Source organism: Salvelinus alpinus, chromosome 24 (genome assembly GCF_045679555.1).
Source record: "Salvelinus alpinus chromosome 24, SLU_Salpinus.1, whole genome shotgun sequence".
NCBI classification, from domain to species: Eukaryota; Metazoa; Chordata; class Actinopteri; order Salmoniformes; family Salmonidae; genus Salvelinus; species Salvelinus alpinus.
The window spans coordinates 42,497,984-42,511,470 of record NC_092109.1 but is presented as its reverse complement, the minus strand read 5'-3'; the positions used below and the strand labels follow the sequence as shown (position 1 = coordinate 42,511,470).

General features: G+C 47.4%; 1 protein-coding gene across 1 annotated transcript in view; it reads left to right on the top strand.

Annotated features, from left to right (window-relative positions):
- dchs1b (dachsous cadherin-related 1b) overlaps positions 1-13,487 on the top strand; it is a 251,334-nt gene that overhangs the window by 42,180 nt on the left and 195,667 nt on the right. The window contains exons 2-5 of the mRNA XM_071364983.1: positions 1-514; positions 1,429-1,653; positions 3,169-3,366; positions 6,893-7,666. The exon at positions 1-514 is cut by the window's left edge and continues 95 nt beyond it. Of these exons, the coding sequence (XP_071221084.1) occupies positions 1-514; positions 1,429-1,653; positions 3,169-3,366; positions 6,893-7,666 (1,711 nt within the window). The remainder of the gene's footprint in view (positions 515-1,428; positions 1,654-3,168; positions 3,367-6,892; positions 7,667-13,487) is intronic.

Here is a 13,487-nt window from a genome sequence, read left to right as displayed (position 1 = left end):
CTACACGGTCCTAGAGCTGGTTGTGGTCCACTCCACCCCGGTCCTGGGAGCTCTGGAGCTCCAGCTGGATGAGGAGCAGCCGGCAGGGACCATCGTAGGGGACATCAGTGCTGGGCTACCCCCCGGCATCACCGCCTCGCTGTACTTCATCTCCGACCACGAGGGGACAGGTGTGGGCAGCGACCTCAACATCGACGAGACCTCCGGGATCATCACCACGGCACGCCGCCTCGACCGCGAGCAGAGGGACCACTACAGCTTCATCGCCGTCACCATGACCGGGGTCACAGTCGAAGTGTCCGTCATGGTCAACGACATCAACGACCACGCGCCGGCGTTCCTCAAGCCAAAGGCATTGCTGAAGATCCCGGAGCAGACGGCGGTGGGAACACGGGTTTCCCTGGAGCCGGCGTCGGACGCGGACCGCGATCAGCTGACCACCCAAGGATATGTGATTAAGGAAGGCAATGTGGGGCAAGCCTTCAGGCTGGAGACCAAAAGAGCTGCTAACAAGGTATGGTACAATATAGCATTGCGTAGAGTAGCATAGCATAGCGTAGAGTAGCTTAGAGTAGAGTGGCATAACTCCCGAGTGGCGCAGCGGTCTAAGGCACTGCATCTCAGTGCTAGATGCGTAACTACAGACCCTGGTTTGATTCCAGGTTGTATCACAACCGGCCGTGATTGGGAGTCCCATAGGGCGGCGCACAGTTGGCCCAGCGTTGTCCGGGTTTGGCTGGAGTAGGCTTTCACTGTAAATAAGAAGTTGTTCTTAACTGACTTAAATAAAGGATAAAGGATAAATAAATATATAACGTATAGTAGCATAGCATATCATAGCATAGCATAGCATATCATAGCATATCATAGCATAGAGTAGCATAGCATATCATAGCATAGCATAGCATGGAGTAGCATAGCAAAGCACCCAGGGACACGTGATCAAGACCAAGAGAGCTAACACGGTGTATTAAACTGGTGTTTTACAGTAGGATATGATACTCTGTTGTCCACTTTCATGGAAATCTATTTTGTGAGGCCAGTGGTACAATATACACAAAAAACAATACAGTAGCATTGGTCTCTAAGCAGTTTTCAACAAAGAAATAGAATGACATGATCGGGGATTCCCCATTCAAGTCAGTGATGGGACTAAAAGCAGGAAGTGTACCCATCAATCTGTGCTGTGATTTGTTGAATCAACTCAACTGACATTACAAACAAATACATTCCATTACATGAGCCACATCAGATAAACATTATTTTGAATGAACATTCTACAATACCATGGAAATGATTGCATTACTAAACAAGGCAGCCATTGTGAGAGTGTACCCACGAGTTAACCAGTCAAGTTGCCAGGGTTACAGTTTCCGAGCATGTTCTATTCATTCTATGGTTTTCCCTCCTGTTGTTCTCACTCTTTAGGTGTTGTACCTGGACCTGGTGGTGAACGGTGTTCTGGACAGGGAGAAAAGGTCTTCGTACAGCCTGGTCCTGGAGGCCTTCGACGGGGGGAGTCCCAGACGCACCGGCCTGATGACCCTGGAGGTCTCTGTCACCGACATCAATGACCACGCCCCCGTCTTCAACCAGAGCAGATACCACGCCATCATCTCAGAGAGTTTACCACAGGGAAGCAACATACTGCAGGTATTAATGGTGGCTCAGAGAATAAAGCAAAACGTTTTGTAGACAACAACAAACAAGACACTCTAGCAGAAGGTGTACGTTAAACACTTTTACTGACCCGCTGTTTTACTGACCTGCTGTTCTACTGACCTGCTGTTTTACTGACCTGCTGTTTTACTGACCCGCTGTTCTACTGACCCGCTGTTCTACTGACCCGCTGTTCTACTGACCTGCTGTTCTACTGACCTGCTGTTCTACTGACCTGCTGTTCTACTGACCTGCTGTTTTACTGACCTGCTGTTCTACTGACCTGCTGTTCTACTGACCTGCTGTTTTACTGACCTGCTGTTCTACTGACCTGCTGTTCTACTGACCCGCTGTTTTTCTGACCTGCTGTTCTACTGACCTGCTGTTCTACTGACCTGTTGTTCTACTGACCTGCTGTTCTGCTGACCTGCTGTTCTACTGACCTGCTGTTCTACTGACCCGCTGTTTTTCTGACCTGCTGTTCTACTGACCTGCTGTTCTACTGACCTGCTGTTCTACTGACCTGCTGTTTTACTGACCTGCTGTTCTACTGACCTGCTGTTCTACTGACCTGCTGTTTTACTGACCTGCTGTTCTACTGACCTGCTGTTCTACTGACCTGCTGTTCTACTGACCCGCTGTTTTTCTGACCTGCTGTTCTACTGACCCGCTGTTCTACTGACCTGCTGTTCTACTGACCCGCTGTTTTACTGACCTGCTGTTCTACTGACCTGCTGTTCTACTGACCTGCTGTTCTACTGACCTGCTGTTCTACTGACCTGCTGTTTTACTGACATGCTGTTCTACTGACCTGCTGTTCTCCTGACCTGCTGTTCTACCGACCTGCTGTTTTTCTGCACATCCTATGTGTAACAGCTTCATTCAGTTGTAATTTTGAAGTTGTTCCACAAATTCACACTGATAGATGTGCAGAGCAGTGGCATCTCTGACACGTGAATATATTTAGTATAGTTTTATCTACAAAGGATAACTCTTTTAATGTTTCACCATTTTAATTTGTATGAAATTCACTGAGGAGGATGATCCTCCCCTTCCTCCTCTGAGGAGCCTCCACTGGTATAGAATACTATGTCATAAGTGTCACGCCCTGACCGTAGATTGCTTTGTATGTTTCTATTTTTAGTTTGGTCAGGGTGTGATGTGGGTGGGTATTCTATGTTGTAGGTCTAGATTTTCTATTTCCATGTGTTTGGCCTGGTGTGGTTCCCAATCAGAGACAGCTGTCTATTGTTGTCTCTGATTGGTACTTAGGTAGCCTATTTTCACACTTTTGTTTGTGGGTGGTTATTTTCCGGTTAGTGTTGTTGCATCTGTCAGAACTGTTCGTTGTTCGTTTTGTTGTTTTTGTTTGTGTATTCATCTTGATTAAATGTATTATGGATACGTACCATGCTGCACTTTGGTCCTCTTCTCTTTCTCCAGACGACAATTAGTTATTATAAATCTATACTGATAGTCAATCAATAATCAATCTCTCCTGTCCTGCAGGTGTTTGCGTCCGACGCTGACGAGGGAGACAACGGTCTGGTTCTGTACGAGATCAACCGTCGCCAGAGCGACCCTGACCGCTACTTCGTCATGGATACGAGGTCGGGGGTCATCACTCTGAACCGTCCGCTGGACTACGAGCTGAAGAGAGTCCACGAGCTGGTGGTACAGGCCAGAGACAACGCCAGCCACCCTGAGGTGTGTGTGGGGGGTGATGGCACAATTACCATATAACCAATGGGATGAAAACCTTTAATGAAAATAAAATAATATATGTATTGTTTTATGGTTATGACGTTTATTTTATTTTCATTAAAGGTTTTCATCACAACACAATTATATATATATATACAGTATATTGTGTTATATATATATATACAGTATATTGTGTTATATATATATATACAGTATATTGTGTTATATATATATATACATACACACATAGTGCATTCGGAAAGTATTAGTAGAATGGTGCCGGAGAGGATGGCTGATCTATTACGTGCTCCTAACCAACTGTGTTATTTGGTTCGTTTTTTAGCGTTGTTTGTAACTTATTTTTTTTAAATTTATTTTTGTACATAATGTTGCTGCTATTGTCTTATAACCGAAAATAACTTCTGTACATCAGAACAGCGATTACTCACCACAAACTGGTAGAAGCTTTTTTCCTTTAACGAGTCCGACGAGTCCGACGTGTCCAACGTGAAGGATATACTATGTGGAGAGAAGACAGAGAAAAATGGGGACAGAGGTCGGGCTGCCTTCTGAGAATTCATAGGCGAGCGAGTAAACCCCCACTGCCATCTGTTCTACTGGCCAACGTACAATCATTTGAAAATATCTTATGTTTCACCGAGTCGTGGCTGAACAACGACATGAATAACATACAGCTGGTGGGTTTTACACTGTATCGGCAGGATAGAACAGCAGCCTCTGGTAAGACAAGGGGCGGCGGTCTATGTATATTTGTAAACAACAGATGGTGTACGATATCTAAGGAAGTCTCGAGGTTTTGCTCGCCTGAGGTAGAGTATGATGAGCTGTAGACCACACTATCTACCAAGATAATTTTCTGTATGTTTCGTAGCTGTCTACATACCCCCACAGACCGATGCTGGAACTAAGACCGCACTCAATGAGCTGTATACCGCCATAAGCAAACAGGAAAACGCTCATCCAGAGGAGGTGATCCTAGTGGCCGGGGACTATAACGCAGGGAAACTTAAATCTGTTTTACCTCATTTCTACCAGCATGTTAAATGTGCAGCCAGAGGGGAAAAACTCTATACCACACACAGAGATGCATAGAAAGCTCTCCCTCGCCCTCCATTTGGCAAATCTGACCATAACTCTATCCTCCTGATTCCTGCTTACAAGCAAAAATTAAAGCAGGAAGCAGCAGTGACTTGGTCAATAAAAAAGTGGTCAGATGATGCAGATACTAAACTACAGGACTGTTTTGCTAGCTGGAATACTGGAATATGTTCCGGGATTCTTCCGATGGCATTGAGGAGTACACCACATCAGTCACTGGCTTTATCAATAAGTGCATCGATGACGTCATCCCCACAGTGACTGTACGTACATACCCCAACCAGAAACCAGGGATTACAGGCAACATCCGCACTGACCTAAAGGGTAGAGCTCCGCTTTCAAGGAGCGGGACTCTAAACCCGGAAGCTTATACAAAATCCTGCTGTGCCCTCCGACGAACGATCAAACAGGCAAAGCGTCAATACAGGACTAAGTTCGAATTGTACTACGCCGGCTCTGACGCTCGTCGGATGTGGCAGGGCTTGCCAACTATTACAGACTACAAAGGGAAGCACAGCCGAGAGCTGCCCGGTGACATGAGCCTACCAGACGAGCTAAACTATTTCTATGCTCGCTTCGAGGCAAGTAACACTGAAACATGCATGAGAGCATCAGCTGTTCCGGACGACTGTGTGATCACGCTCTCTGCAGCCAGTGAGAGTAAGACCATTAAACAGGTCAACATTCACAAGGCCGCAGAGCCAGACGGATTACCAGGACGTGTTCTCCGAGCTTGCGTTGACCAACTGGCAAGTGTCTTCACTGACATTTTCAATCTCTCCCTGTCCGAGTCTGTAATACTTACATGTTTTAAGCAGACCACCATAGTCCCTGTGCCCAAGAACACTAAGGTAACCTGCCTAAATGACTACCGACCCGTAGCACTCACGTCTGTAGCCATGAAGTGCTTTGAAAGGCTGGTCATGGCTCACATCAACACCGTAACAAGGACCTTGCTGTAACTCGGACCTTGCTGTATCATGGACCTTGCTGTATCATGGACCTTGCTGTATCATGGACCTTGCTGTATCATGGACCTTGATGTATCATGTATCTTGCTGTATCATGTATCTTGCTGTAACATGGACCTTGCTGTATCCTGTATCTTGCTGTATCATGGACCTTGCTGTATCATGGACCTTGCTGTATCATGGACCTTGCTGTATCATGGACCTTGCTGTATCCTGTATCTTGCTGTAACACGGACCTTGCTGTATCACGGACCTTGCTGTAACACGGACCTTGCTGTATCACGGACCTTGCTGTAACACGGACCTTGCTGAAACACGGACCTTGCTGTATCACGGACCTTGCTGAAACACGGACCTTGCTGTATCATGGACCTTGCTGTAACACGGACCTTGCTGTAACACGGACCTTGCTGTATCCTGTATCTTGCTGTATCATGGACCTTGCTGTATCATGGACCTTGCTGTATCATGGACCTTGCTGTATCATGGACCTTGCTGTATCCTGTATCTTGCTGTAACACGGACCTTGCTGTATCACGGACCTTGCTGTAACACGGACCTTGCTGTATCACGGACCTTGCTGTATCACGGACCTTGCTGTAACACGGACCTTGCTGAAACACGGACCTTGCTGTATCACGGACCTTGCTGAAACACGGACCTTGCTGTATCAAGGACCTTGCTGTAACACGGACCTTGCTGTAACACGGACCTTGCTGTAACACGGGCCTTGCTGTAACACGGACCTTGCTGTAACACGGACCTTGCTGTAACACGGACCTTGCTGTAACACGGACCTTGCTGTAACACGGACCTTGCTGTAACACGGACCTTGCTGTAACACGGACCTTGCTGTATCATGGACCTTGCTGAAACACGGACCTTGCTGTATCATGGACCTTGCTGAAACACGGACCTTGCTGTAACACGGACCTTAGTGTAACAAGCGTGGTGTTGTAGCAAACACGTCTTTGGTTGCCTAGGCAACGCACCCCTCCCAACAGCAGCAGCACATCAGTCCGGAGCGGAGGAGACGAGAAAATGTGTGTCTTAAAAAAACCAATTTGAATGGTTATTACGATGACCGCGACTCATTTGGCTGACCAATATTTTATTTATTTTTATTTACCCTTTACTTAGCCGTCATCCAAAATCCCATGACCGTCACAGCCATCGGCGTGGGTGTGTAGTGTGTGTATACGTTGTTTGGGAATGATATCCTTTTCTTTCTTTTTTTACGTTCAATAGTCTCCAAGTGAAAAGATGGTGTTGGTTCCACCCAGAGGCTAGGAACACATTCAATATTAGACATGTAATACAGCATACCTAGCAACATGGATGTGCTGATGACAGTCAAAACAGAACAGTGAAGATGTCATTTTATCTGATTAGCATTAATAAATACATGTCTGACTAGCTACTGTTGTTTTGCCATCCAGGTGACCAATGCCTTCGTCACCATCCACGTCCGAGACTACAACGACAACCAACCCACCATGACCATCATCTTCCTCAGCGAAGACGGCTCGCCGCGTATCTCCGAAGGCGCCCAGCCCGGCCAGTACGTGGCACGCATCTCGGTGACCGACCCCGACTACGGAGAATACGCTAACGTTAACGTTTCGCTCGAGGGAGGGGATGGGAAGTTCGCCCTGACCACCAAGGACAGTATTATCTATCTGATCTGTGTGGACCAGGTGTTGGACCGCGAGGAGAGGGACACGTACGAGCTGAGAGTGATGGCAACAGACGCAGGCACCCCTCCTCTCAGGGCTGAGTCGTCCTTTACTATCCAGGTCACTGATGTGAATGATAATCCACCACTCTTCGACCAGCAGGCTTACAAACAGACCATCCCGGAGGTCGTCTACCCAGGATCCTTTGTGCTCCAGGTGACGGCCCGGGATAAGGACCAGGGGCCCAATGGGGACATCCGATACAGCCTCCTCAAAGACAAAAAGAGCCACTCCGATTGGTTCTCCATCGACCCAGTGACGGGGATCATCACCACGGCGATGGCACTGGATTATGAGTCGGAGCCAGCGCCCAGCGTGACCGTGGTTGCCACGGACAACGGGCGGCCTCCTATGTCGTCGACGGCGAGGGTTGCCGTGGTGCTGCAGGATGTAAACGATAACGAGCCGGTGTTCCCTAGTAACTTCTACAACGTTACGATCAAGGAGAATACAGCAGTCGGGACCTGCTTCTTAGAGGTAGGAACAGCTCTGTCTGTCTGTCTGTCTGTTTTCTCTCTGTCTATCTCTCACTGCTATCTTGTTGTTCTTCCTGTGGATAAATTGAGCATTATAATAAGAGCAGCAGCTGTGATGTGTGTGTAACATGAATATATATGAGTATGTGTATGTGTGTGTGTGTGTGTGTGTGTGGACGAGTGAGTGCATGAGTGCTAAGGTGTGGAGAATCAGAGCAGGTGTTCAGCAGTCTGATGGCTTGTAGATACCAACAGGCTCAGAGACAGTTCCTATCAGACCTCAAGTGTTCAGCAGTCTGATGGTTTGTAGATAGAAACTGTCTCTGAGCCTGTTGGTATCAGACCTCGTGCTCCGATACATCTTCCCAACATTAAGGGTGAGAACAGCTCGTGACTGGAGTGTGTGTGGTCCTTGGTGATGCTGCGGGCCTTCCTCAGGCATAGTTTAGATTAGATATCTTGGATGGGTGGGAGAACGTTCCCGGTGATTTACTGGGCTGTCTTCACCACCCGCTGGAGGGCCTTGCGGTCGTGGACGGAGCAATTCCTGTACCGGGCCTTGATGCAACAGGTCAGGACGCTCTCGACGGTGCAGCGGTAGTATTTGGAAAGGACTCGGGGCTTCATGACGAAATTCTTCAGCTGCCTTAGGAAGTAGAGACACTGTTGCGTCCTCTTGACAAGAGTGGTGGGGGTGTCGGTCGATGACAAGTCCTCTGTGATGTGGACGCCAAGGAATTTCAAAACGTGTCACTTCCTCTACTGCAGTCTCGTTAATGTGGTACGGGCCATGTTCCTTTCTCTGCTTCCTGGAAGTCAACGATCATCGTCTTTATTAACGTTGAGGGAGAGGTTGTTGTCCTGGCACCACAATGCCAGTTCACTTACCTCCTCCCTACAGGCTGACCCTACAGGTTATCAGACCTACAACCGTGGTGTCGTCATGGAGACTAGATGATGGCGTTGGTGTGGTGCAAAGCAACACAGTCGTGGGTGAACATGGAGTACAGCAGAGGGCTGAGGACACACCCTTGAGGTGCCCCTGTTTTAAGAGTCAGGTACTAGGGTGCCATTTGAGACGCAGCCAACAAGATCTCATAGTGTCCCTTCGTAATTCGACGTATTATTGGTGAACGTCTATTTGTGACGCATTAATTCCATGTAGTTACAGGGTTAATTCTGAGTGTTTACCGGGTTAATTCTCCATGGTTACAGGGTTAATTCTGAGTGTTACAGGGTTAATTCTGAGTGGTTACAGGGTTAATTCTGAGTGGCTACAGGGTTAATTCTGAGTAGTTACAGGGTTAATTCCATGTAGTTACAGGGTTAATTCTGAGTAGTTACAGGGTTAATTCTGTGGGGTTACAGTGTTAATTCTGAGTGGTTACAGGGTTAATTCCATGTAGTTACAGGGTTAATTCCATGTAGTTACAGGGTTAATTCTGTGTAGTTACAGGGTTAATTCCATGTAGTTACAGGGTTAATTCTGAGTAGTTACAGGGTTAATTCTGAGTGTTTACCGGGTTAATTCTCCATGGTTACAGGGTTAATTCTGAGTGGCTACAGGGTTAATTCTGAGTAGTTACAGGGTTAATTCCATGTAGTTACAGGGTTAATTCTGAGTAGTTACAGGGTTAATTCTGAGTGGTTACAGGGTTAATTCTGAGTGGTTACAGGGTTAATTCTGAGTGGCTACAGGGTTAATTCTGAGTAGTTACAGGGTTAATTCCATGTAGTTACAGGGTTAATTCTGAGTAGTTACAGGGTTAATTCTGTGGGGTTACAGTGTTAATTCTGAGTGGTTACAGGGTTAATTCCATGTAGTTACAGGGTTAATTCCATGTAGTTACAGGGTTAATTCTGTGTAGTTACAGGGTTAATTCCATGTAGTTACAGGGTTAATTCTGAGTAGTTACAGGGTTAATTCTGAGTGGTTACAGGGTTAATTCTGAGTGGTTACAGGGTTAATTCCATGTAGTTACAGGGTTAATTCCATGTAGTTACAGGGTTAATTCTGTGTAGTTACAGGGTTAATTCCATGTAGTTACAGGGTTAATTCTGAGTAGTTACAGGGTTAATTCTGAGTGGTTACAGGGTTAATTCTGAGTAGTTACAGGGTTAAGTCTGAGTGGTTACAGGGTTAATTCTGAGTGGTTACAGGGTTAATTCTGAGTGGTTACAGGGTTAATTCTGAGTGGCTACAGGGTTAATTCTGAGTGTCTACAGGGTTTATTCCGAGTGGTTACAGGGTTAATTCTGAGTGGTTACAGGGTTAATTCTGAGTGGTTACAGGGTTAATTCTGAGTGGTTACAGGGTTAATTCTGAGTGTCTACAGGGTTTATTCCGAGTGGTTACAGGGTTAATTCTGCGTGGTTACAGGGTTAATTCTGAGTGTCTACAGGGTTTATTCCGAGTGGTTACAGGGTTAATTCTGCGTGGTTACAGGGTTAATTCTGAGTGGTTACGGGGTTAATTCTGAGTGGTTACGGGGTTAATTCTGAGTGGTTACGGGGTTAATTCTGAGTGTTACAGGGTTAATTCTGCGTGGTTACAGGGTTAATTCTGCGTGGTTACAGGGTTAATTCTGCGTGGTTACAGGGTTAATTCTGAGTGGTTACAGGGTTAATTCTGAGTGGTTACAGGGTTAATTCTGAGTGGTTACAGGGTTAATTCTGAGTAGTTACAGTTTTAATTCTGAGTGGCTACAGGGTTAATTCTGAGTGGCTACAGGGTTAATTCTGAGTGGCTACAGGGTTAATTCTGAGTAGTTACAGGGTTAATTCTGCGTGGTTACAGGGTTAATTCTGAGTGGTTACAGGGTTAATTCTGAGTGGTTACAGGGTTAATTCTGAGTGGTTACAGGGTTAATTCTGAGTGGTTACAGGGTTAATTCTGAGTGGCTACAGGGTTAATTCTGAGTGGCTACAGGGTAAATTCTGCATCGTTACCGTTTTAATTCCACGTGGTTACAGGGCCACGTTACAGGGCCACGTTACAGGGACATGAGTGCAGAGGAAGGCATATATCCTTCCTCTTCCTCTGTCAGTTGCTAGTGATCAGGCTGATTTCATCACGCTAGCTAGCAGCACTCTGAGATGATGACATAGCTTCATGTGATTCATAAAGAGAAGTGGGCTAGGAGAAACACTGGACAGACCTGGAATGTGTTCTTATTGGGAAGAAATAGGGATTTATAAGGGTTTATAAAAGAGAGGGAGGGGGAGTGAACCAGACAGAGACAGAAGGAGAGATGGAGAGAGAGAAAGAGAGTGGGAGACAGCGTGAGAGAGAGAGAGAGAAAGAGGGAAAGAGAGAGTTCACCTGCATTCCTTAAGCTGTAGTCAGCCAGTCAGTGAAGAGATTTACTCTGTGCTACTGTAACCATGTCCTTTCCTTCACCTCCAACTCAGAGGGTTGCTATGGCAACGGAGACATCAGCGTTAGGGTGAGACCTCAGAATCACGCCGCTATCTCACGGTAGCTTGACTGCGTTGCTTTCATCCCTACCCTTATAATTGTAGGACACTTTAGGGTTGTTATGCAAGGGGATGAAAGCAAGACTGTCAAGCTACCGTGAGATATCTCCGTCCCAAATGCCACCCTATTCCCTATAGGGCCCTGGGCAAAAGTAGTGCACTATATAGGGAATAGAGTGCTATAGGGCTCTGGTCTAAAGTAGTGCACTATATAGGGAATAGAGTGCTATAGGGTTCTGGTCAAAAGTAGTGCACTATGTAGGGAATAGGGTGCTATAGGGTTCCGGTCAAAAGTAGTGCACTATATAGGGAATAGGGTGCCCTTTGGGACAAAGCCCATTCATCGTTTACTCCACCTATTTTCTTAGGTTGTTTTTGCCTTTCTGCTGAAGGAGGGAGGAGAGGGGAGAAGAGAGGAGAGGAGAAAGGGAGGAAAGGAGAGAGGGAGGAGAGGGGAGAAGAGAGGAGAAAGGGAGGAGAGGAGAGGAGAGAGGGGAGAAGAGAGGAGAGGAGAGAGGGAGGAGAGGGGAGAAGAGAGGAAAGAGAGGAGAGGAGAGAGGAGAGGAGAGAAGGAGAGGGGAGAAGAGAGGAGAGGAGAGAGGGAGGAAAGGAGAGAGGGAGGAGAGGGGAGAAGAGAGGAGAGGAGAAAGGGAGGAAAGGAGAGAGGGAGGAGAGGAGAGAGGGAGGAAAGGGGAGAGGAGAGGAGAGGAGAGGAGAGGAGAGAGTGAGGGAGGGAGGAGAGGGGAGAAGAGAGGAGAGGAGATTAGAGGAGAGGAGAGGAGATTAGAGGAGAGATGAGAGGAGAGAGGAGAGGAGAGAGGGAGGAGAGAGGGAGGAGAGAGGGAGGAGAGGAGGAGAGGAGAGAGGGAGGAGAGAGGGAGGAGAGGAGAGAGGGAGGATTGGAGAGAGGGAGGAAGAAAGAAAGAAGGAAAGGGAGAGAAAATGACATGTTTTTCTTTTCTTTTCTTTTTCTAGAATGTACTGTGTTATAGACTTCAAAGCTGTGAAGTTACCTCCCGTCCGCTCCAGCCCAAGCCACTCTGAACTGCTTCCAGCACAACTGGGTTTAGATAAATAGTGGAATTCCACATTGTTGTTGCAGGTTCATTTACCTGCTATTTGGACAGGGAGGTTGGTCTGTGCTGAGGAGGAATCTGGCATATAAAGGAGGAGAAGAGAGGAGAGAAGAGAAGGAAGGGAAGAGAGGAGAGACGGAAGAGAGGAGAGGAGAGGGAGAAGAGGAGAGAGGAGAGAGGGGAGAGGGAGGAGAGAGGAGAGAGGGAGGGAAGAGATGGGGAAAGGGGGGGAAGAGATGGGGAAAGGGGGGGAGAGGGAGGGAGGGATGGGGAAATGGGGGGAAGAGTGAGGGAGGGATGGGGAAATGGGGGGAAGAGTGAGGGAGGGATGCGGAAAGGGGGGGGGAAGAGGGATGTAGAGATGGGGAAAGGGAGGGAAGAGGGAATCTGGTAAATCAGGCATCTTATTTTGATCTGTTCTGTTTTCCGTCAAAAGACAAAAGAAACCAGATACAAAAATCCAGTGTGTGAGACAGTTGTTGCCATGTCAACTGCCTCATAATCCTACTCTCTGTTTTTCTCCCAGCTAATTACAGCCAACAGTTCTCTTGGCGTTTCCAACCATAATCCCATGCCTCTGTTAGATTTCCAGCTAATTACAGCCAACAGTTCTCCTGCCGTTTCCAACCATAATCCCATGCCTCTGTTATTCTCCCAGCTAATTACAGCCAATTTTTCTCCTGGTGTTTCCAACCATAATCCCCTGCCTCTGTTATTCTCCTAGCTAATTACAGCCAATAGTTATCCTGCCGTTTCCAACCATAACCCCATGCCTCTGTTAGACTTCCAGCTAATTACAGCCAATAGTTCTCTTGGCGTTTCCAACCATAATCCCTTGCAAGACATCACGGGTGGTTTTCTAAAACTCTTGGGAGGGAGGGATGGAGGGATGGAGGGAGGGATGGAGGGATGGAGGGAGGGATGGAGGGATGGAGGGATGGAGGGAGGGAGGGATGGAGGTGGAGAGGGATGGAGGGAGGGAGGGAGGGATGGAGGTGGAGAGGGATGGAGGGAGGGAGGGAGGGATGGAGGTGGAGAGGGATGGAGGGATGGAGGGAGGGAGGGAGGGACGGAGGGAGGGAGGGATGGAGGTGGAGAGGGATGTGGGAGGGAGCGATGGAGGGGGAGAGGGTTTGATTTATTAGGATCCCCGATGTCGACAGCTAGTTGTGTGTAAAGCATATTAGTCTGTTGTTTAAAAGCAAATCTGCTGACGTTGTTGATTCCCATACAATTCAACTCACCCAGCTGTCTGTTAGCCAATGACCG